We start from the raw sequence: 25,174 nt of genomic DNA on the forward strand, positions 1-25,174 counted from the left end.
TCTTTCTTTCTTTCTTTCTTTCTTTCTTTCTTTCTTTCTTTCTTTCTTTCTTTCTTTCTTTCTTTCGTGATGAAGTTGGAGGGAAGAGCTACATTATCTGAAAACTTAATTATCTTAATAGGCTATAACTTTATGCAAGGCACTACATGCAAACAATTCTAAGAATGGTAGCTTTTCCAGCCTTATTACGATGATAAATGAAGTTCTTTTATCAACGTATCTGTTTGCAACACAGAGCCAGAGTACAAAGAGTTTTTCCCTGAGTCGAAGACAACCTCGGTATCTTAATAAATCCAAGGTAACCACAGCTTTATGTATTAAATACCATTTGGTACATAAACACTTTGAACCTTCATCTTCATTAACTCTAATAAGGGTGCCTAGAAGTCATGTTTAACACTTTCTGCCTCATACTAAATTAAAACTAAAATGCCTGTTTATGAAGCAACAGTCCTAAAGAATTAACAAAACATTTCTAACGGACCGACTGTTTACCAAGTGCTGTATATGCACCTAATGTTACCCAGATTCACAATAAGGATGATTCATGGGCTGCATCAGCCTCAGCTAGAGCTCAGAATGCACCAGCGTGATGCTGCAGGTGATATGGACTTGAGTCCACATCCAAGTTCATTAAAAAGAAGAAAAAGAAAAAGAGGAATTTCAGGATCCTAAGAAGTGTGTGTTCTGTGACTTCTGTGGGAGGAAGGGGAAAACAGACATTTCCACAGCTACTTCTCTACTTGTCATTACTGATACGGGACATGGACTGGGCTGAATGCTGGTACAAACTGGGACACGGAGCAATTTCTGATGAAACAATAAGGGAATAATACTGGTTTGTTGTTTTAGTTTTTTAAATCATGATGCCCAGGGGATGTTGACAATGCTGAGGGCATCCTCCCCTTCTTATGGGGAAGGAAGTTAAAAGAAGACTTTGTATGCATTCATCCTAAAAACACAGGTAGAAATCTTTCTACATGTTTTCCTTAGCTGAAAGAATAAAACACTTGTTGATTTTATGTATTCACAGCTTTTGTTACAAGGAGATGTAGCATACCCAATAAAAGCAAGAATCGGGTCAGCCACCTGGATTCAAATTCTGACTCCAACCTTACTTGCAATATGACTGTGGACAAGTTACCTGACCTCTCTGTGCCTCAATTTTTCTTATCCGTAAAATGGAGATGCAGATAGAATATACAGTAAACACTCAAATAACAATTAACTATTATTATTTCTTCTGCCATGGTCTACCTCTTATTCAGGTTTTGTTTTGTTTTGTTTTTGAGAGGGAGAGTGAAAGAGAGAGGGAGAGAGAGAATCTCAAGCAGACTCCCTGCTGAGGCCCAAGCCTGACACAGGGTTCCATCTCAGGACCCAGAGATCATGACCTGAGCCAAAACCAAGAGTCAGACACCTAACCAACTAAGCCACCCAGGAGCCCCTTATTCAGGTTTTAACCAATGTTCTCAATGGGTAATAATATTTATAAACAATAATAATGAACTCCTTAATAGTATATCCTCGATACCAGGTACAGTTCTAAGCAATTTACAAATTTGAACTCATGTTATCCTTTCAACTAACTTTGGAGGTAGGCACTACTCCCCCGAGAAAAACGCTGGGGTATAGAAACATTAATCTACTTGTCCAAAGGCTAACTAGTAAATGTCAGAGCTGGAATTCAGACTGAGCGGCCTGGCTTCAGAGTCCAGTCCCTTAACCACGACCCCTAACCATTAACCTCTTTCTTGAAAAGAAATCATTTTAAATAAGTCTCCTAACATCATAATTTATGCAAAAGAGATCTATGGAAATTTTAAGTTCAGTATATTGAAAACATATATTGCATACAGGTTAACAGTTCAACTGCAACATAAAGCAGTAAGACTTTAAAAAAACACCACAATTAACTTTCCCGCCAATTAATGGTTTTAGGAAACCTTAGGAGGGACAAGTTCTTCTTTGAAATGCTTGATATATAAGGTGAGCTAGGCCATCACTTGACAACAAGCTTATAGAAAGTAGAAGCCACAGCAACCTCATTTCCCAGAGCCCCTGGAAAGCCCTACCAATAATATGCCACACGTAGCCAACCACCCCTGTGGACGGCGGCCACACTGCTGCACGGATCAGGACTCTGGCCCTCCCCTGAGCCCCAGCATAAAACCGATGTTCTGGGGGAAATTAACTACCCTCAGGTGAGATGTCATCCTCCAACACCACTTTGTGGTTTTTTTTTTAACTCATGTAGCCAACATATAGTACATCATTAGTTTCAGATGCAGAGTTCAATAATTCATCAGTTGCATATAACACCCAGTGCTCGTCACATCACGTGCCCTCCTTAATGCCCATCACCCAATTACCCCATCCCCCCACCCACCTCCTCTCCAGCAACCCTCAGTTTGTTTCCCATAGTTAAGAGTCTCTCGTGGTTTGTCTCCCTCTCTGATGACTTCCCATTCAGTTTTCCCTCCTTTCCCCTGTGATCCTCTGCACTGTTTCTTATATTCCACATATGAGTGAAACCATATGATAATTATCTTTTTCTGATTGACTTATTTCGCTCAGCATAATACCCTCCTGTTCCATCCACATAGATGTAAATGATAAGTATTCATCCTTTCTCCCCAAACCCCACTTTGAAATATCATGACATCAAATAGGTTGATGATGTGAAGGACCAGAAGACTGTTCACTTGGTTAACTTAGGGTGAACTGATCAACTAACAAAATAGAATCCTGATCTATGACTACAAGAATTCTGTCATGACACCTGTTATCCTGCTTCAGGACCTGAAGCAGAAACATATCTATAAGCAATGTTTCCTTAAGACTAATGATTCTTCTTATAAAATAACTTTAGTTAGAACACCACAAACAAATAAAGGCTAAAAAATATACAACAAAAAGTTTGGAGAAAACCAAAACCACTGGAAAAAATGCCTCTCACCCTTTTACTTCATAGTCTTCATGTTCGTGTTCTAATGTATTACGGTATGTTTCAACATATTCCAATAAATAGTTATAATTTTCATCAAAGAGCCATAGGACTAAAATGCAACACAGGTAAATTGTGACTTAGTTATGAGGGAAATGGATATTAATAGCCACAATGAGCTATTACTACACTGTCACAAGAATGACTGAAATGAAAAACACTGACAATACCAAGGGTTGGCAAAGACACAAAACAGTTGAGACTGTTCCCACTGCTTGTGGGAATGCATCCTGGTTCAATCACTCTGAAAAACTGGACTGCATTGTTTACTTAAGTTAAACATATGCATACATAAGACCCAGCATTCCACTCGATTCATAGAACAAAAAATGCATAAAACCATACCAAAAATGCATACCAAAGGTAGATGCAAGAATATGCATGCAGCATTACTCTCAATAACCCCAACTGGAAATAACCCAATGTCTAGGAACAGTAGGGTAGATAAACAATTGTGGTGTATTCATATAATGGAATGCTGTACAGCAAAGGAGATTTGCCAATTACTGCAACATACAATGTAGATAGATATAACAATCATAAGGCTGAGTGAAAGAATTCAGTCACAAAATGATTCTATTTATATAAAACTCCAAAAACAGGCCAGATGAACTTATGGTATGAGAAGAAAAATGATTGACAAGGGTCAAAAGGGGGAGTCTGGGGTGCTGGTGATACGGATTTCTTGATCTGGGTGGTCATTACGTGGGTGCTTACTTTGTGAAATCTCATCAGACTGAACACTTATGATTTGTGCATTTCAGGTCATATATGTTACATATCAGTAAGAATGTTTACTTTAAAAGTAAAAAAGTAAATAAATAAAAAGAGGCCAAATATATATATACCTGTATTAGTCTATTACGGCTGCCATATTGGGTGGTTTACCCAACAGAAATTTATTTTCTCACAGCTCTGGAGGCTGGAAGTTCATGATCATAGTGCTAGCAGGGTGGGTTTCTGGTGAGACCTCTCTCCTTGGCTTGCAGATGGCTTTCTTCTCGCTATGTCCTCACACGGCTATTTTACTGTGTGTGCATATTCTCTGTATCTCTCTCTTATAAGGATACCAGTCCTACAGAGATTATGGCCCCACTCTTATGAGCTCATTTAACCTCGTTGCCTCCATATAGACCTTCCAAATACAATCAACATAGGAATTTGGGGGAGCTACAACTCCATTCATAACAAGCTTTATGATATTGTGTTACTTATTTTAAAATTCTTAATTATTTTTATATGAAATTTTCACCTTTTCAACCTCCGAAGCTTTCTAAAGTACCTAGTGGTTCCCAAGTAGTTTTAAAAGTCTTTACAAATAATATACTTGTAAAAATATAATTCTAAGGTTTCAAAGTTATATGGAAATTATTTTTAATTCAAGGGCAGGAATATAATCTAACTGTAAGACATTTTTAAATAGATCTCACTCATAGTGACTACTTTTCCAATATCAATTGTACTATGCCCCAGCCACAGACAAGGAAGTAACATACACTGATACAAGTCACTTGTTTGACAAAACGTCTACTTATGATAAAAAAAAATACTTAAAAGATGTTCTTCCAGATTATTTAATAATCTAACATATGCTTATTGTTACTATCCACCATGAATGAATGAATGACTGAATGATGAAACCATTTCTATTACATACATGGCAAGGTAGCTTTTGCTTATTTTCAAATAGCAGCAAAATATGAATGCTGCTTTAAACAGAACAGAGATTAAATTATCAAAGGAAAACTGGTTTTTAACACCACATTCTTGCCAAAGACACCGGTTTTCCTTCTGTGATAGAATGAAGCTAGCACTTCAGGGTTCTTGATGCCTGTGTAATCATGACCCCCAATCCATGCCATAGCGAGCACCTTATTCTGCTGAGATTCAAGGAGACGGGCTTTATTTCAAGGAGATGGACCTTTAGGATAGATTTTTTTTTTTTTGGTCTTCTTAAATGCTTACGTATGTTTTGGCAATATATATCTAAATTTACAGTAAATAGTTTAACAGCTCTCTTTGTTATTTTTTTATTAAAGATTTTTTGTATGTACTCATTTGAGAGAGAGAGAGCCCAAGAGAGACAGCACGAGCAGGGGTGTGGGGCAGAAGGAGAAGTAGGCTCCCCCCTGAGCAGGGCCTGAGCCAAAGGCAGATGCTAAACCAACTGAGCCACCCAGGCGCCCCTCTCTTTATTATTTATAATTGTGTTTCAAGCACAGACTCTCACACACATCACCAAGAACACAAAGTCGAAAGGAAGTTATCATGACAAAAAGCAAATTCCAGATAACTTATATGCAGTGCGGCAATTACTCCTTAACGAATGAACTTAACGAATTAAGTTCTCAAAACACCATGGAAGGGGAATTCAGAGCCAAAGAGACAACTGGAAAAATGAAGTCCAGCGATTGTCTTGAAATGACATTTTTACAGAGCTACAATGAGCAATAATGGGCTCTGTACTATTAATTTCTGTTCACAATATCTTGCTCACTTGAAACATCAGTTTTTCTTTCCATGTAATCTCGACAAGCTGCCTGTCGTTTTGTGTGGCTTTTGCCACAACTGCTCTGGGTCCTAAGAAGCTTATTCTTTCCTGCTTCAGGTCCTCGAGTGTTCGGCACAGAGATGATGACTCGCGGTTGTGGATTCTCACTACTCTGGTTCAATCTCCTTGTACCAGAGGCAGAATAAATATGGATGCTTGAAATGGAAAAGGCCTTGGGTAACTTTCCTTTAACTGACTCACCGAACCTAAGTAACTATTTCTCAAGACCCTTCATTCATTCTCAGGACCATGACGCCTGCATTCTGCCCACGATGACATCAGGCCAACGCACACACCTTTGGCCCCTCTTATACCCTTCCCAGCTCCTTCTAACACCATTAAAACATAGCTCCAGGGCTGGGCCTTGCTTGGCTCCATCTTCTTTTCTCTTTCTAAATGTTTCTTAGCAAAACAGCTCCATTCTTTCTTAACCAACTCTTTTTCTAACTTCCTGTCACTGAAACAATTCTTAATTGTCATGGACCAGAACCAAGAATTTTCCAGTTGCGTGTCAGTTACTCAGGCGAACCTTTGGCATACTTGATGGTGCAAGGCGGGAACGGGTGGCCTAGGAGGGATCACCCTTTGTCTGTGTCAGGACCACGGGAGGAGGCAGCAGCCAGCCAAGAACAGAATCCCCGCTGGTGCAGCAGGTAAAGCCATTTCGGCTCAACTGCTGCTAACTAACTGTGGGGGGAGAGGTGTGTGAGTGGGGACACTCTTGTGGCAAGCAAAAGAAATGGAGCAGCTTTTCCAATGGACCACCATCGTTCTGGGGGACGAGGGGTCACCGACAAATTACTTCTGAGCACAAGAGCCAGAAACCGGGGGTCCTTCAGCCACGGAATCAGGTTCTGTCTAGCACTGTCCTGCGCAATTCCTTCTCCACTGGGAAGGGTTAGGTGAAGATACACACCTACACCCTGACGAGACTTCAGTCTGGTGCATAACCTGTCGTCCTCGGGGATGGGGCCGCCTGTGTCCTTGCTCTGGCAACTCAAGTCCTTTCTGTTAGCACGTGTGAATGTTCCTATGTTGAAGATGCTCACGCTGTTCGGGGGACAGTTCCAAACTGTTGCACAGGAACGCACCGCATGTTACCTGGAACAAAGGCTCCATCTCCAAAGGCAGTTTACCTTATTCCTCAAAGATAGCATGCACTTTATTTAACCTTAGTAGCCTCAAACATTCCAAGACCAAACACGATTTCCTCTTTGACCATCCAAACCCCAAAAGGGAAGAAGAAAACTCAAGCTAGAGGAACACCAGTATTTCAATGTCATAGCTGGCGATACGGATGCCCACTGAGATCCCCTCGTCCCCAGCGGAAAAAAAAAAAACAAAAAACAACCCAAATCTGTAATCATTGCTGCTGGCGTTCACTCATTCTGTGATGAAGAAATCCTTTTTCCTGGCAATCCCAACGTGCCGAGAAAGGGTGTAATTACTGCACGGTCTCACTTAAAATTGAAATATTTTAATTATCACGTGAAACTGCACACTTTTCACTTCAACTAAAAGTATAATAATACCATATAAGTTTTAGCGATAATGGTATAAAATCACCTTAAAAAAAAACAAAAACTAAATTCATTTGACTATACTTCTCCAGACCAGAAATTTAAAAGCTCTCTTACCTGACGAACAAAACTATTTGAGGTAGTGTCAGAAGAAGTGCTCCCATCAGATCCTTTAAATCTGCTTTTCCTTCTAGCTCCTTTTCCATAAGACTACAAAAAAGAAAAAGAAAAAAAAAAAGACAAATGAGAAATCTAGGCCTACTGCTAGAAAGAGGTCAAAAACCAAAACAAAATATAAATTGCCACCATATGGGCATCATTTGAAAATCATTATTGCTGGAATCACCAATATTAATTTCAAAACAGTGAGTTTATAGGGAGCAGAGGTTTCTAGACAAAGCATTTAATAACTCTTGAATTACAACAAATTATGCTATCTGTTAGCATATCAGTCATCAAGAGGCAAAGCCACCAAAGATAAACATTTAAAAGTAAGCATTTTGAGGTAGGAGAGCACAGCAGTAAGGTAGGAGAAAAGGTAATGTGTCAAAGCCTCTTGGACAGCATGAATGCAACAGTTTTGTGGATCATGAAATGCTGTTTCCAGTGCCACTGGGCCTCCATTTTTGCTTTTTTTCATGTTTTAATTTGTAATCCCATAGGTACTTGTAAGAACTATATGGTAGCTGAAGAACATTGTATAATATGAATTCTGATTACCTTGAACTATATATATTTATATATACATATATATGTATATATATGCACACACACACAGGTCTACATGGAACACTAATGAAAACATGGTGCCAATTCCTCACATAATCCTATGAATCTAGACGCTGCTTTCAGAAGTGGTGAAAGAGCTCTGTAAGTGCTAGTGAATTGGATGAAATTAAAATGCCTCATAAAAATGTCTGGCCCATTGTTGCAATGTTTGAATGTGATATGAAAATCTGGTGTTTTTTTTTAAAGATTTTATTTATTTATTTGACAGAGAGAGACACAGCGAGAGAGGGAACACAAGTAGGGGGAGTGGGAGAGGGAGAAGCAGGCTTCTTGTGGAGCAGGGAACCCAATGCGGGGTTCGATCTCAGGACCCTGGGATCATGACCTGAGCTGAAGGCAGAGGCTTAACGACTGAGCCACCCAGGCGCCCCGAAAATCTGGCTTTTTAACCACTTTTTTGCTGAGAATTTGAGAAAAATAAAATTTATAGAATAATAACAATAATTACAAAAAACAATAATTACAAAAAAGGACAAGCATTTAAGAATGGGACGTTAAAAGTAAGACCATTTGCTTCAATAACAGGATTGAGCAAAGCAGGAACATATGCAAATGAACTTGCTTTTTCTATTATATCCACAGTTTATACTCAGAGCACTAAGAGCAAACTATGCATTAATCTCTGCTTAATTCTAGGCATAGGTAAAGTTGTTGCAAATACTGAACATTAACATATAATTGAAAAATAACTCAAAACTGAGCTTTACAGTTTCATGCACATAGGCTGGAATCCTGCCATAGCAGACTGTGAGCAAATGTCTTAACTGCTCCACACACCAGTCCTCTCATCCTTAAAATGGGCATATTGCTACTTACCTCACAGGGTTAAATGAAATGAAATAATAGATTTATAGCATTTAGTATAAGACCTGGTATATGATAAGGGCTCAGAATAATATTTTTTAAAAAGTAATAGCCACATACAGATTGGAAGAGTGGGGTAAAGTTGGGGTGAAGTACGTAACATGGTAGAATGCTTAGGCTCAAAGAGACTTCATAAGATTATCAGCATTTACAAAAGTTACTTTTTTTAAATCACTGGGCTCAGGTTTTGAAAATACTACTTTGTTATATTTGTTATACACAGATGGTTTTCATTAAAAAAAAAGAAATATCTTACAAACCATGGTATACGTAGCACTTAGGCAAACTAAGACCTATTACAAACATTTGTGTTATGAGTAATTTAGATGACTTTGCAATCAGTGAGAGGGTGGTATAATTTTAAAGCAAAAATTTTTCTTAACCATGTTTGTTCTCTTTCAAGTATCTACTGGATTTATACAATACAAATGTTTCCATGGCATTTAATTAACTCTCAACTTCATAAAAGGAAAGACAACCTAGGCTGGGTTTTCACAGTGTATCATACAAGGATCTCCTCACTTAGCAGCTTATTCTTCTTACTTATGTAAACATTATTCAGTAAACTGTTGAAAAATAACATTCTTTCAAGAGCGTTCTTCCTTTTCCAATTATTATATAAAGGTTTGGACAGAAGTGTCTTCCAAAGCCTATGAACACGAAAATAAAGCATGAAAAGTTTTTTAAAATTAAAAATATTTTTTATATTATTGCACACGGAAAAAGACTTATTACCTTTGAAAGCATTTTTTTTAAGGCCTAATGTGTTTCTTGGGGTTGGGGGAGGAAGGGGCAAACCTATGTTAAACACACTGTTTTTCTTTTAAACATATATTTTTCTTCATGAGGAGCATAAATTATCTTTGAGAATAAAGACAAAATATAATCTTACTCCATCATAATGTGTCTTTCTAGTACCATTTTGAAATGGTTGGAAAGAGAATATGAAATTCTATCATTGTCATTTGCTTCAGATTTTTCATGATAAATATGTTTTATTATTCAGCTGCTTTGGTGTGTAAGCTTTTTCGTGGTTGCTCACAAATGCACAACAGGCACTGTGAAAACCACACAATTTTTAAGACATTCAGTCCTAGAGGAGGAGACAGTTCTCTGCAAGAAATTAGACACATTTTAAAAAGTGTTTAACTTTAAATGTATGTTAATTTTTCCAGGCCCCTAGGAATACTATTCATAAACATTACTTCGGGCGCACTTAGCTACCTATACAACATATACCTAAGTATATATATTAGATTATCAGAGTTTTCAACTGTACTAAGGCACAGTTTGCACACTAAACAAACAAACAAAAAGCAAAAAAAAAAAAAAAAAAAAACTATGGCTGAATTCCATGCAAATTGGTGATAATTTTGAAAAATCTATACTGTCCTTTAATCACTTAAATTTGTGGAGAATGCTTTATTGAAAGTATTAACTTGTTCATGTCTTAATAGTGTAGCAAATCCTTATTAATTATGTATATTTATTAAATCTAAAATAAATAGATATGCTTAATTACACTTCTGTTCTCTTACTAATTTCAGCAGTCATTTCTCTTCCATAGTCTCCTTTTTAATTTTTAATGGTTTTATAACAATATCCTAGATCAAGGGAAAAAAAATAAAGCATCTTTGGGAAAGCTAATACAGTCCATTTCAATGTACTTTAAAAAATGTTAGTGAAAATTTATACTACCATTACAAAACAAAGTTTCCTTTGATCGAATGCATATTTAAAATTAAGTCCATCTTGCTGGAATTACTTATTCTTTAGTTACTTTAAATCCTTGAAAACGAGGACTACAGTGTTTCATCTGCAGGAATTAAAGAAAGAAAGAGTAAAAGCCAAATCTTCCCAAAATGGAAAAAGACAGGAAAGATTAATTATTCAAATATTTACTTGACTCAGTTTAGAAAAGAAGTATAGTTTTCTTAGTTCAGGGGCTACTTCAAATGCAGCGTCTTTTAGGACCAATGGTTTTTCTTTTTTTTTTTTTTTTTTTAGCAACACTAAATATATGAAACAGTTCACAATCAGAGTCCAGATTTCAGGAAGTAAAAGGCAGAGGAGAAAGGGAGTTTGGGTTTGGCCAGAGTGCAAAGTGTAACCCATCATACTCTCGCTGACACATGCAGACCCCTAAGTCCTTTTTACAGCACAGTCTGTAAAGCCACTAATTTCTACTAATTTCCTATTAGTTATATGAAGCTTCAAGAAAACAAAGTATGTCACCATAGCGGAAAGGAGAAAAAGAAAACCATAAACCGAAATTCTTTCACTTCTCTTAAAACATCAACCAAACTAAGTCAGATTTCAGAAACTAGAAAAAAAATTTAAAAAATTTCCACAAATATATAAATGACTTATTAAAATGATATCCGACATTCCTCATGATGTTAAATATCAGCTTCGTGTAAATGAATGTCTTCCTTGATACTAAATAACTTTTGAAACTGGGCTGTAGTTTTAAAATCAGCACATAAGTGTTTATATTTCACAGGTAATTGAAATCTAATTTCTGTATAGCTGAAATGGACAATAGTAGTTAATTTTAGAAGTTGCCAGTCAACTGGAGATTTGAGCCCAGCTGTGCATGCAAAGTTGGCGTGGAAGACCCTGGGGACAGCTTGAAGAATGATGCTGCTTCTGTGGTTGAGAGATAGGGTGACAGTTCTCCTCCCTACAAATTGCTCCCCATGAGCATAACGCTGATACCTGAAATTAGTTTCCATCCCTCTCGATTAACATTCATTGATATTTATCCCTTTGAATTGCAGACACTCGCAGCCAGAACGATCCAGAGAGAAATGAGACATTAAATCTCCTCATTTACTGACAGCTCGGTATGAATGGGGTTGTCAGATCCTTTACTTTAAGGAGTGAAGCGATTGAGACTACCTGCCTAGGAAAAGGGAGGTAGGACATAAGTTCTGTTCAATATGGATCAGTTTACACAAAAGCAGAAAGGAATCAAGAGGCAGCGTAAAGAGAACTCTTTTGGGGGGTCTGGAAGTAGAGAAGGAAGGAGGGACAAGGACAGGAAGCAGAAAAATGTCTAGTGGGAAATTCCAGGGGCAGGGAGGGCAGGAGAAGGCCACGGACCAACTTTGCCCTCTTCGTAAGCTACCTCCAGGCAGGCCTGGAAAGAACTTCGAGACAGACTTAGTTCCCTGTGTTGGTGGCATAACAAATTCTAACTCATTGTCACTGTGAAATTAAAGAGTGCGACCACTCCCTACGGGGTTAACACATTTTGCTCAGCTTTTCTTGAAAGGACCAAAGCTACATAATTGTATAATTCAATGGAATTAAATCCAGCAACAGGTAGACTAAGTCTTTCCACTAAAGGAAAGACAAAAAGAAAAGAGCCATAAAATCGACAAGACCAACCGAAACCTCACATCACTCAATCAGATATTACATTTCACATTTTAAAACACACTCGGAAACTCTGATTGTTGGCATGTTTTAAAATTTCTCCCATGCAACACCAGAACAAAAATACCATTTAAGAGGAAAGCAATGGGGTTAGTAGTGAAGGTTCTAGCAAAACATAAAACACAAGACCCGTGATTATTATGTAGGGAGACTGCAAAAGACTGAGCTGTACCTCGGACCTACAAGTGTTTCTGGAAAACCGTACTGCCATGGCTCAAGAGCCACAGGAGAGCAGTTGCTGTTCTTTTTAGATAAAGCTCCTTGCTGCATCGATTCAGGATGTTGCCATTACTAGGCTGTATTACTACAACAGGCTTGAAAAGCATCTGGCAAACTCAGCTGGGGTGGAACCAGCTGGGTTCTGTTGCTAGGAGCAAAACAAACAGGACCTCTGGTTACTGTCTGTTCATTTTCAGGTGTGGCGAGAGGTGCCGGTTACAATGTCTTTGAGGCCTAATGGTGCTGAGATACTGCTCTTGTTTCTTGTCCATCTCCTCCCGTGTCTCCATCCTACTCTCAATCCCTCCCACCTGCTTCCCATCCACACAGCCTCCGTACACTGTCAGTTCCACTCCCCAGAGATTTACCAGTGCCATATTTTAGACCACGGCTGTCCAACAGAAATATAATGCAAGCCACACGTCACCGAAATTTTCTAGTAGCCATACTAAACAGGGAAGCAGCAACAAGTGAAACTAATTGCAGTGATATATTTTACTGAAACGAATATATCCAAAATGTTATCACGGCCACCTGTCGTCAACGTAAGAATGATTAATGAGATGTTGTATATTCTTTATTTCATATCGAGTCTCTGAAATCTGGTGTGTATTTTATATGTACAGCACATCTCAGTTCAGGCTACGTGTGGCCAGTGGCAGGAGCAGTGGACAATGCAGATGTGGAGCTCTGGAGGGAGAATACTAAATTAGCACCCCGACTTTGTAGGTAGACTGTGTCCAAGTTCCCGCTGAAGTTGTTCAGCAGGTCACCTACAAAGCGATGCAATCTGCTTAAATCAGAACTTACAAGAATATGTAGTTAGGTTGCCAACTCGCCTCTCCCGTAAGAAATAATATTCATGTTGTTTATGATAATGTGCTGGAGGGAAAGGGTTGGAATGTAGGAGGGTGCCCCATCCCTAGGCAGGACTGATTAACATAAAAAAGGAAACTGGGCAGTCTGTGAATCTGTAGATTTGCTTTGTTCAAACGAAACTTGGAATAAAATCCAGAGGTTTTTAAAACAGAAAGGATTCTTAAAACCAAAGATTGCTTAGAGACACCATTTGCAAGTGAAAATTCCATTTTTAAGTATCAGTATCAGAAAAAGGGGGATGCTCCTGAGACGGCCCCCCCCCCTTTTCAGGTGGTTTTACTGCTGTCCTGTCCCACCCAGAGAGATGGAATAGAGTCTTTGCCAAGCTCTCACAGCCCTATGATGCCATGATTGATTAGATATAAAATAAACATGGCAATGTTTCCCCTCATATAATCGAGGTGATATAAACACAATTCAAGGAAAACTGCTTTCATTTGTGGAAGGTAGAGAAAGCAAGGAGATGGATGGGGATGCAGTTGAATATTTATACCTCTAACCTGCGTATAATAGCCTTTCCTCCCCTCTTCCTGTCTCTCGTGTCCACTCACTTGCCAATTCCTATACACTGAATCTTTGAAATGTCCCATGCATGGGCCTGTCATCTCCATTATCTTTCCTCTCCCTTCAGTTTAAGCTTTGTTATCTCTTGTCCAAACTGTTAGACCAATTTCCCGTCAGGCAGCTCCACCTCTGGACTCCTGAAACTCTAAAATACCTTCCAGAACATTCCCAGGTGAATCTTCCGAATGAGCTGTTATGCAACTCCTTGGTTGAACCCTTTCCATGGTTCTCCATCATTCCTTACACTGCCGGTTCCAACACCTCCAAGGTGTGGCCTCACATTGTCTTGTCAGTCTTACATCTAACTATGCCTGATCCCTAAATTTCCGTACTCTCTTCAAGCTACACATGAGAAATACGTGATAAGATTTATAACTTCTGTGACTCTACTTCCTGTATGGCTCCCACCTCTCTCTAACAATCTCTGGTCAAATCTCATCCATCCTTTGAGTCTCTTCTCAAAAGCCACCTCTTCTGTGAAGCTCTTACAGATTATTCCGCGTAGAATGTCTGTTGATCTTCACTCCTTGGAAACCACGTAAGATTCAGTAGTTCTCTTATAGTCCTATACCAGACAATGGTCATACAAATATCACACTGGCAGCTACTGGAATATCCGTTCTTTGAAGACAGCAGTGGTGCCTCCTCATATCTGAATCATCTCCACATTGCAGTTGACAACAAATACTTGTTGATTTATATTTAACGACATAAATCACTAAGTGAATTTAGTGTTCCTTATCTAAATGCAGTCATGCTTTCAGTCAGCCTTAACTTTGATCTCCAGGAATTCAGGAACTCTTTTTATCATAAGAATAAAAAATTAAAAAAAAAAAAAATCCCTGAAGCAAGATCAAAGGAAAAAAGGGTCTAAGAGTCCTTTCTTCTATCAAAATTCAAGACCTTCACCCTGAAATAACAGAGTTCTTGGAGTACATTTCTCACTCTCATCTAACCTGATTAAGTGTCTAGATAAAATCACAAGTCTAGAACAAATGTGACATGTGTTGGTGAGAATTCAGGTCCCCTGGCAGAAACTAGATGGAAATGTAGGTGATTCGTTACATGTCCCCCCTCTGGTTCAGCAGCCGAACTGCCCAAGGTTGACTAAAATCTAGCTGTCCTACCCCTATGAAAGAAATGGGTTTCTGATTACACAACTTCTTGGTTTCTACATTTTTCCTCCATCTCAAATCAAAGTGAATTATGTGTTTTAAGTTAGCAAGGTTATTTCCCAGTGGTTAAAGAAAGTTCACTAAAGCTCCATGATTATGCCACTGGAACGACCATTATTAACAGTATCAAAATACCTGGAGCAGTCAATTTCCATCCCCTATCAAAACAACAACGGCAACAAAACACTTATAACCTTCATTAGCGTGTCCTACTCCTGCCCCCATTGCTACAGGAAATAATACTCTAACATGGATCTCTCTCTCTAAATATAAAATATATAAATAACACATTTATAAGTTTTGTGTAAATATAGTAATATGTCACCACCACATTTACAATCTAGCAAATGCAGGCTTGAAATCAACAAGCCCATATCGCTAGGCAGAGATATTTCTACAAAATGATGCTTGAAATAGAACCCTAACCTCTTCACAGCGCTCCCCGAGCAGCCCCACAGCTAGGAGTCTGAAGTCATTTGCCTGCTAGGATAAAAGTTGAGAGACTCCTTACCGGTGAGACCTGGAGGTGTCTGTAATCCAAACTGTACCTGCCAAAGCCTTACGTAAAAGCCAGCACCTTATCCTTGCCCAACGCCTACAACCGACATCTCCTATTTCACAACTGAGCAGCAAACCGGAATTTTTCCAGAAACCGCTACTCCTCATCGGAGAGGAAGGTGGTCCTGAAGCTCCCCGGAATGGCTAACATTTCAGGGGAAACGGAAAAATAAAAACTTTCGCGTCCCCAACTCGCTCTCTTGGGAGAAAGAAACGAGGAGGGGTGCAGGCAAACGGTGGCACGAGGGGAGCTGAGCTGTCAAGGCGGCAGAGCCACCCAGGGGCGGGGAGGGGGGGGGAGGGGGGCCTGCGGAGACCCGGGCTGCAGGCCCCCACCCACGCCCCCCGCCGCCCACCCCTCCCCCCGTCGCCCCCTTCCCACCCCTGCCCCGAGCTCGCCCGGAAGGGTCGGCGTCGGAGCCGGAGCCGCGGGGAGCCGAGCCCCTCCCGCCCACCCGGACTCACGATCTTGAGCAGGTCCAGTCCACTCGCCTGGTTCATGTCTCTCCATGTGCGTCTCCCAGGAAGGGGCGAGGAGGGCTGGTCGAGCAGCCCGGGGGCAGCCTCTGAAGACCAGGAGGTCTCCCCCCGCCCCTTCCCACTTGCTTTTCGGAAGCAGAGAAAAATGGAAGCCCCAGAAGAGCCCCGGACAGGCGAAAAGGGGCAGGGTCCCCGGCGCCAGGAGAGGAGACGTGGGTGGCCAAGGGCGAGGGGAGAGGAGGTGGCGGAGGAGACCCAGGCCGGGCGAGCGGCAGAGCGAGGGACCCGAGCGGAGGAGGCGCCGGGAGAGCGGGAGGTCGGCGCCCCGGCTGCTCACAAAGAAAGGAGAAGGCGCGGCGCTCTCGCTACCTGTGCGGCCGCTCCGAGCGCCCCTGCGGGAGCCGCGTTCTCCAGCAGTTCCATCTGGACCTCCTGCGCCACCGCCGCCGCCGCCGCCGCTGTGGGAGGCGACCTGGACATGTCGCTTTGGACCATTGGCGAGAAGTCGGCTCGAAGCTCGCAGCCAGCCCCTCGCGGCGGGTCCCCTCCTCCCGTCCCCCGCCCCCCGCCCCCCGCTCCGGGGGCCGCCGGGGCTCGGCGCCGCGCTCGCCGCTCTCAGGGCGCGGGACGGGGCCGGGCCATTTTGAAAAGCGGGACGCGGGGCGGCGGCGGCGGCCGGGCGGCCGGGCAAGGCGAGCGCAGAGCGGCGGCGGCGGGGACCGGAGCCGCGGGCGCCGGGGAAGGTCCTCGCGGGGAGGGAGGGAGGGAGCCCGGGGAGCGGGAGCCCAGGGGGAGGCGCGTCGGGAAGCGAGAGTGACAAGGCAGCCGCGCGCCGAAAGTTCCCCGCGGGGGGCGCGGCCGCGTGGGCTCCGGCCCCGCCGCTGCGCGTCGCCGTGGCACGCGCGCTGGGAAGTTTTCAAAGCCACGAAGCGAGGCCTTGCGCCCGGGAGCTTCCTCGCTCGCGCTGCCGGGCGCGGCTGCCCCCTGCTCCGGCCTCCTCGCGGGAAGCCTAGCAGCCCGCGGGCGGGAGCGGGGCGGGAGCGGGGCGGGAGCGGCAGAGATCGCCCGGGCTCCGTTTCTGAACTGGCCGTCGGAATCTGGGGAGGCGGCCGGCGGCCCCCGGGGGCGGCTGCCTGCCGGGGGCCTCCCGTCAGCCGTGGAGGGCCCTTGATGGTGGCCGTGATGGGGAGGCAGGAGAGACGTGGGGCTGAGGACCCGAGCATCTGCAGCTGGCCTCCTCCGCTAGGTCCAGAAGCAGCGCTTGGCAGCCCCAGCGCGAAGTTTTTCCTTCGTGACGCCTGTCGTGCTCTTTGCCCAACAGCACTGCTTTCCTCACAGAGTGCGCTTTTCCTACCAAGTGGGGAAGCCTTCCCGTCACGTTTCGGGCAAAAGAAGCGCTTCTTTGCTAAACTGAATTCTTGGTAGGGAGAGTAGTGGACATAGCAAGAACACTTCACTTAGCACTCCGCTCAGATTTGCCTAGTAAGACTCCCTTTTCTACCAGAGGGAGCCTCTTACTCCAGCAACTGTTGCTACAGCGAAACTCATCAGAACCAGTCTTCGAGGCATCAGTGGGTTGTTGTGTAACAATACGACGTGTACGCTTTTGTGTGCCGAAATATACATACAGAAATTTACTCCAGTGGGCTTCAGCTGCCTTTTCTGTTTTGCCATGGTATATTAAATTCTTGTGGGACGCATCACTCGTTCTTCTCACAGATCAACAGTTTAAACCTATCTCCATCATTCGCTAATTTTAGTCAGGATGAAAGAACAGGTTTTGGTAAGGTTAAAAATTGGGCATATCCATTGTGTCACTGATTTTCCTAATCTTTGATGTTAAAAAGGTCATTTTTACTTAAATTTTTGTGAATGTCAAATAGAAGCACCGGAAGTATTGAATAATAATAATAATAATAATAATAATGTGACATTTTGAAAAACAATAGCCTGGGAAGCTGGGAGGCTATTGGTTAGGATATGGGTGAGTAGCCAGATGACAAAGGAGAGAGCACCCTTTGCTTTGTAGCCATGGCTGGAAGCCTCCCCAAAACCCTGGCTAAGATTTGGGGAGGGGGGGGAACAGCAGTGTTTTTATATGTGTTCATGTGTATATGCATACATGTATATACAAAAAATACAAAAGATATTTAAAGTTTTGGATTTATTGTCTATATTAACTTCATGATCTGCTGATGACATTACCCTCCTAGATCTATTCATTTAACAAAACTGTTCAGTTTTCTTGAGAGAGTGTTCACATTTCAGGGATAACATTAAGTCTAATTCTCTATTAGATTGGAAGCTCTGTGTGGGTAGGAGCCCCTCATATTCATCAGGGCACATTAAGACTCTGGCAAGTTGCCCTGAGTTCTTTCAATAGTCAGTCAATAAAGTATGACTCAAGCTTCTATTGTGTACCACTGGAAGAATACAGAAAACAAAAACCAGGTCTCTTGAGGCTTACAGTCTAGTTAATAAGCACTTAGAAACCAGTCAATACACACTTGATGAAGGAAGGAAGGTAGGAAGGAAGGGAGGGAGGGAGGAAAGGAGGGAGGGGGGAGGCATTCTAACATGGTTTTAAAAAACACCCAGTTTGACGAAACTTAGTGTTTTCCCAAGACATCTGTGTGATTTTTTTATAGTATACTTAATTATCTGCACATTAATTCTTTCTCTATAACCTGTGCTAATTTAATTAGTGTATTCAACAGTAACACAATACAATGACCCATTCAGACTCTAGTCTGCTTTTTGAAGGTTTCAAATAAAATGTAAGGCAATGTTACCCCTACCTAAAAAAGGAATAAATGTCAGAATAAATATAAAGATTTGAGAGGGGCACCAGGGTGGCTTAGTTGGTTAAGTGTCTGCCTTCAGCTCAGGTCATGATCCAGTGTCCTGGGATGGAGCCCAATGTCCAGGCTCCCTGCTCAGCGTCTCACTCTCCCTCTGTTCCCCCGACCAAATAAATAAATAAATAAAATCTTAAAAAAAAGAAAAAGAAAAAGTTTTGAGAAGCTTATTATGGATGCCTTCTATCATGGTCAGTTTTGTTTTTAATATACCTTGAATTTTGCAGTTTTTAAAAGCCACAGATGAATGCTTAAATTTGTAAGTAAAGCCTAATTCTTTTCAATGTTAAAAGTTATGCAGATGCTCTCCAGCAATAATGGATGTACAATCATTCAAATGCAGATGACTAATTTGTTCAAGCTGTATGTAAACTTCAGCGTGCTCATTAGCCAATATAATGGGCAGGCATATTATGGGCATTACTAATGCTCTGAGAAGAGGTGGGGGCGGGGGCAGTAAGAAACATTGGCCAAGGAAGCCAGAAGTTTAAAAGAGTAGGGTTTTTTCCTCCAAGTGGGAGAAACAGTGATTACAATTACTTTACTCCTCTCTCACTTGCAGATTTGTGACTACGTTTAAATCCTTGGAGTAAGAGCTCTCTGGAACAGATAAGCACCATGTGTGATTTTTTCATTTTACTTAGTAAATCATTTTTCACCGCATTACGCTTCTGGATCTCTGTCATTATTTATAGCATTTTCATAAGGATATACCTGTATCCGCTACTGACCTAACTTGGTATGATGCATTCCACTAAATTCCACAAAACAATATTTGCTTTTTGGGCGCCTGGGTGGCTCAGTTGGTTAAGCGACTGCCTTCGGCTCAGGTCATGATCCTGGAGTCCCAGGATTGAGTCCCATATCGGGCTCCCTGCTCGGCAGGGAGTCTGCTTCTCCCTCTGACCCTCCCCCCTCTCATGTGCTTGCTCTCTCTCTCTCAAATAAATAAATAAAACTTAAAAACAAAAAACAAAAAAAACAATATTTGCTTTTTGTAAATTTACATTATAAAATGAATGTTGTGAATTACGGATTGTTATTTAAAAGCATATAAAGATGCAAGCAAACCCAGTATAAGAGAGTAAGTGTGTGTGTATGTAGTGAAAGGTTGCAACTGAAATGTACAAGTGGTCAGGGAAACCTTAATTTCATTTCCGAAGAAAAGGCTTCAAGGAAGTAGTAAGATTTCATGAGTTCTTAGAACTACCTAGGAGACAGAACTCTGGAGTATCTAATATTCTATAGCACTTTTTTAGTTTATAAAGCATATTCATTTTTTATTTATTTCTCATCTAAACCCCGTTACCACAACTGGTATTTTTGTTTACATACAAGGTGCCAGGCTTTGTGCTAAGGATTTATATACCTCATCTCATCTATGAATTAGGTATTAGTATTCCTTATGTTCATTAGGATAAGTCCAATTGCTGTAACAAGTACATCTTAAATATTTTGTGGATCAGAGAACAAGAAACATATCCCTTTGATACTGGGGTAGTCGTTCACCATCAAAAGAAGTACTGCTTCTTGATGACATTTAGTAACCAAGTGTTGTTTTTTTTTTTTTGACAGAGAGCACAAGTAGGCAGAGTGGCAGGCAGAGGGAAAGGGAGAAGCAGGCTCTCTGCTGAGCAGGGAGCCCAATGTGGGGCTTGATCCCAGGACCTTGGGATCATGACCTGAGCCGAAGGCAGCCGCTTAACCGACTGAGCCACCCAGGCGCCCCAGGAACCAAGTCTTGAGTGACTATCTATCATATTCAAAATATGGCTCCCAATGTCACCATGGTTGTTCCCATCTGAGCTAGTCAGCAGGAAGAGGGTAGAGGATTTGTAGTTTGCATGTTTTTACAGGCCCACCTCAGAGGTGGCCTCCATCACTTCCATTTATATTTTATTGGCTAGAACTCAGTCATGAAAAAATCAGTAAGACAATTTGAGAAACACAATCCAGTCGTGGAAAAGGAGAGTGGATTTTGAGTAACAGTGAGCAGAGACTGACTTAACCAAGCCTGAATAGCTCATGAGTGGCAAGCCTTCACCACATGACTCTGAAATCCCAACTCTGAGACTCCTTTTTAGTTCAACATAGTTGCCTGTCTGGTGTGCTTCAAAGGGTACACAGATTACGGCTGGATTTTTGGGTAGAGAAACAGATTTATGTTATTTCTTTTGCTTGCACATTATGATAACTATAATAACGTACTTACTAGAAGTAAACTTGATCTCATGAATAGCTATGAATAGCAGAAGTGTTATTACTCCAGGCTGTGTGTGTGTGTGTGTCCACGAGCACCTGCTATAATCCAGAGCAATAAGGATAATAGCATTGAACAAGATATGGCTTCTCTACTTATGGAACTACAGTGGAGTTGGCAAGACACAGATAAAATATGATGAATATGAGTGCAAAATATTATGGGAGGCAATATAAAAGATCAGTAAAAAAATGCTCCAGGCGAAACAAGCAGATAATACAAAGATGGAACGTGAAGAAATTCAGTACAGCTAGAAGGTAGAGTTGGAAGGTGAGGGGGGTGGGCAGACAATTCATAATGAAAAATATCCAACTTACCATATTGTTTGCTCTCCTATGGCCTCATTCTTTTGATAGGGATATCCCATTTATAAGCAAAGCCTTTGGCCCTTCATGCTTTTTCTTTCCAAATCATTTTAACTCTTTTATGGGAGATACACATGCACAGGTATACTCATGTGTCAAAGGACTAGAGACTAATGAGACCTGCATTATCAAGAAACACATCTGATGATATGATGCTTTATGTGGAAAACCCAAAAGACTCCACCTCAAAACTGCTAGAACTCATACAGGAATTCAGTGAAGTGGCAGGCTATAAAATCAATGCACAGAAATCAGTGGCATTCCTCTACACCAACAACATGACAGAAGAAAGAGAAATTAAGGAGTCGATCCCATTTACAATGGCACCCAAAACCATAAGATACCTAGGAATAAATCTAACCAAAGAGGCAAAGAATCTGTACTCAGAAAACTAGAAAATACTCATGAAAGAAATTGAGGAAGACACAAAGAAATGGGAAAACGTTCCATGCTCATGGATTGGAAGAACAAATATTGTGAAGATGTCAATGCTACCTAGAGCAATCTACACATTTAATGAAATCCCTATCAAGATACCATCAATGTTTTTCAAAGAAATGGTACAAATAATCCTAAAATTTGTATGGAACCAGAAAAGACCCCAAATAGCCAGAGGAATGTTGGGGAAAAAAAAAGCAAAGCTGGTGGCATCACAATTCCGGACTTCCAGCTCTATTACAAAGCTGTCATCATCAAGACAGTATGGTACTGGTACAAAAACAGACACATAGATCATCGGAACAGAATAGAAAGCCCAGAAATGGACCCTCAACTCTATGGTCAACTGATTTTCGACAAAGCAGGAAAGAATGTCCAATGGAAAAAGATAGTTTCTTCAACAAATGGTGTTGGGAAAATGGGACAGCCACATGCAGAAGAATGAAACTGGACCATTTCCTTACACCACACACAAAAATAGACTCAAAATGGTTGAAAGACCTAAATGTGAGACAGGAGTCCATCAAAATCCTAAAGGAGAACACAGGCAGCAACCTCTTCGACCTCAGCTGCAGCAACTTCTTCCTAGAAACATCACCAAAGGCAAGGGAAGCAAGGGCAAACATGAACTATTGGGACTTCATCAAGATAAAAAGCTTTTGCACAGCAAAGGAAACAGTCAACAAAACCAAAAGACAACCGACACAATGGGAGAAGATAATTGCAAATGACATATCAGATAAAGGGCTAGTATCCAAAATCTATAAAGAACTTCTCAAACTCAACACCTGAAGAACAAATAATCCAATCAAGAAATGGGCAGAAGACATGAACAGACATTTTTCCAAAGAAGACATCCAAATGGCCAACAGACACATGAAAAAGTGCTCAATATCGCTCGGCATCAGGGAAATCCAAATCAAAACCTCAATGAGATACCGCCTCACACCAGTCAGAACAGCTAAAATTAACAAAATCTAAAATCTGTCAGGAAATGACAGATGTTGGCCAGGATGCAGAGAAAGGGGAACCCTCCTACACTGTTGGTGGGAATGCAAGCTGGTGCAACCACTCTGGAAAACAGTATGGAGGATCCTCAAAAAGTTGAAAATAGAGCTACCCTACGATCCAGTAACTGCACTACTGGTATTTACCCCAAAGATACAAATGTAGGGATCTGAAGGGGTACGTGCACCCTGATGTTTATAACAGCAATGTCCACAATAGCCAAACTGTGGAAGGAGCCAAGATGTCCATCGACAGATGAATGGATAAAGAAGATGTGGTATACACACACACACACACACACACACAATGGAATATTATGCAGCCATCAAAAGGAATGGAATTTGCAATGATGTGGATAGAACAGGAGGGTATTATGCTGAGCAAAGTAAGTCAATCAGAAAAAGACATGTATCATATGACCTCACTGATATGAGGAATTCTTAATCTCAGGAAACAAACTGAGGGTTGCTGGAGTGGTGGGGATGGGAGGGATGGGGTGGCTGGGTGATAGACACTGGGGAGGGTATATGCTATGGTGAGCGCTGTGAATTGTGTAAGACTGTTGAATCACAGACCTGTACCCCTGAAACAAATAATACATTATATGTTAATAAAAAAAAAGATAGTAGGAAGGGTAAAATGAAGGGGGGGAATCGGAGGGGGAGACGAACCATGAGAGACTATGGACTCTGAGAAACAAACTGAGGGTTCTAAGGGGAGGGGAGTGGGGGGATGGGTTAGCCTGGTGCTGGGTATTAAAGAGGGCACATATTGAATGGAGCACTGGGTGTTATATGCAAACAATGAATCATGGAACACTACATCAAAAACTAAAGATGTGATGTATGGTGATTAACATAACATAATAAAATTAAAAAAAAAAAAAAAGAAACACATCTGAATTTCCATATTCAAAGCAGTCCGCTTATGCGTAGCTGAGATTCCTAGCCATCCATGCCTCCTTCTTATGGAACCTGTGTTTTCAGCTGGGCACATTGGTAGCGAGAATAAAAAACTATATATTTCCCAGTCTCTGTTGTTGCTACATGCAGCTATGTGGCTACATTCTGCAGATCGTAAGCCAAGGATAGTGAAGTACTTCTGAGAAGTATCCATAAAAGGGAGACAAAGGCTTTTACTCCTCTTCTTCCTTCCAGCTGACGGCCAGATTGCAGATGTATTAGCTAAGCTACGAGTGGACATTTTAGACAATGAAGACACATAAAAGCCACATGCTAGAATTCAACGAGCTTGGGTTGTTGATGGTGCCAGAAAGCCACCATACCAGCTCTGAATTGCTCACTTTCAGACTTGTGAGGCAGAAAGAAGCATTTAGATTGCTTAAACTTCTGTTACTTTAGGTCTTCTGATAAATCATACCAAACCTAACCAGCCCAGTAATCCTTTCATTACTCAAAACATTTTGTTTTTCTTTTGAAATTAATTTTTAGGATGCCTGGGTGGTTCAGTCAGTTAAGCGTCTGCCTTTGGCTCAGGTCATGATCCCAGGGTCCTGGGATCGAGCCCCACATCAGGCTCCCTGCTCAGCAGGAAGCCTGCTTCTCCCTCTGCTTGCTGCTCCCCCTGCTTGTGCTCTTTCTCTCTCTGACAAATAAATAAATAAATCTTAAAAGAAAATTAACTTTCTTAAGGTGTAATTTACCTTATCTTGGTTTATAAATCAGGGGAATGCTGGCCTCATAAAGTGAGGACCAGTGTTGGGAAATGTTTCTTCCTCTTCTATATTCTGGAAGAGTTTATATAAACTTAGTGATACTTCTTTCATACATATTTGGAAGAATTCACTAGTGGATCTGAGTTTTCTGTGTTTTTATTTTTTAAAATTTAAAATTTTTATTTTTTTAAAGATTTTATTTATTTATTTGACAGAGAGAGGTAGCAAGAGCAGGAACACAAGCAGGGGTAGAGGGAGAGAGAGAAGCAGACTCCCCACTGAGCAGGGAGCCCAATGCAGGACTCGATCCCAGGACCCTGGGATCATGACCTGAGCAGAAGGCAGATGCTTAATAACTGAGCCACCCAGGCACCCCTCTGTGTTTTTAATATTAATTCAATTCCCTTAATCGATCTGGGGCTAGTCAGGTTATCTATTTCTTCTTGCTCCTTGATAGTTCACATTTTTCAAAAAATTTGTCCATTTCATCTTAGTTTATCAGTTTTATTGGCATAAAGATGTT

At 41.3% G+C, this 25,174-nt stretch overlaps 1 protein-coding gene across 3 annotated transcripts in view; it reads right to left on the reverse strand.

Annotated features, from left to right (window-relative positions):
* CACNB2 (calcium voltage-gated channel auxiliary subunit beta 2) overlaps window positions 1–16,564 on the reverse strand; it is a 382,838-nt gene extending 366,274 nt beyond the window's left edge. For 2 of the 3 annotated variants that reach the window (XM_035021527.1, XM_035021526.1), the window contains exons 1-2: window positions 16,417–16,564; window positions 7,196–7,288 (exon numbers count right to left, since the gene is read on the reverse strand). In XM_035021527.1, coding sequence (XP_034877418.1) covers window positions 7,196–7,288; window positions 16,417–16,542 — 219 coding nt within the window. In that variant the 5' untranslated portion in view covers window positions 16,543–16,564. The other variant, XM_035021528.1, reaches the window with a different exon arrangement.
* Window positions 16,565–25,174: the final 8,610 nt, after the last annotated feature.

The sequence above is a fragment of the Mirounga leonina genome, unplaced genomic scaffold (assembly GCF_011800145.1).
Source record: "Mirounga leonina isolate KUSES-001 unplaced genomic scaffold, KU_Mleo_1.0 Mir_175, whole genome shotgun sequence".
NCBI classification, from domain to species: Eukaryota; Metazoa; Chordata; class Mammalia; order Carnivora; family Phocidae; genus Mirounga; species Mirounga leonina.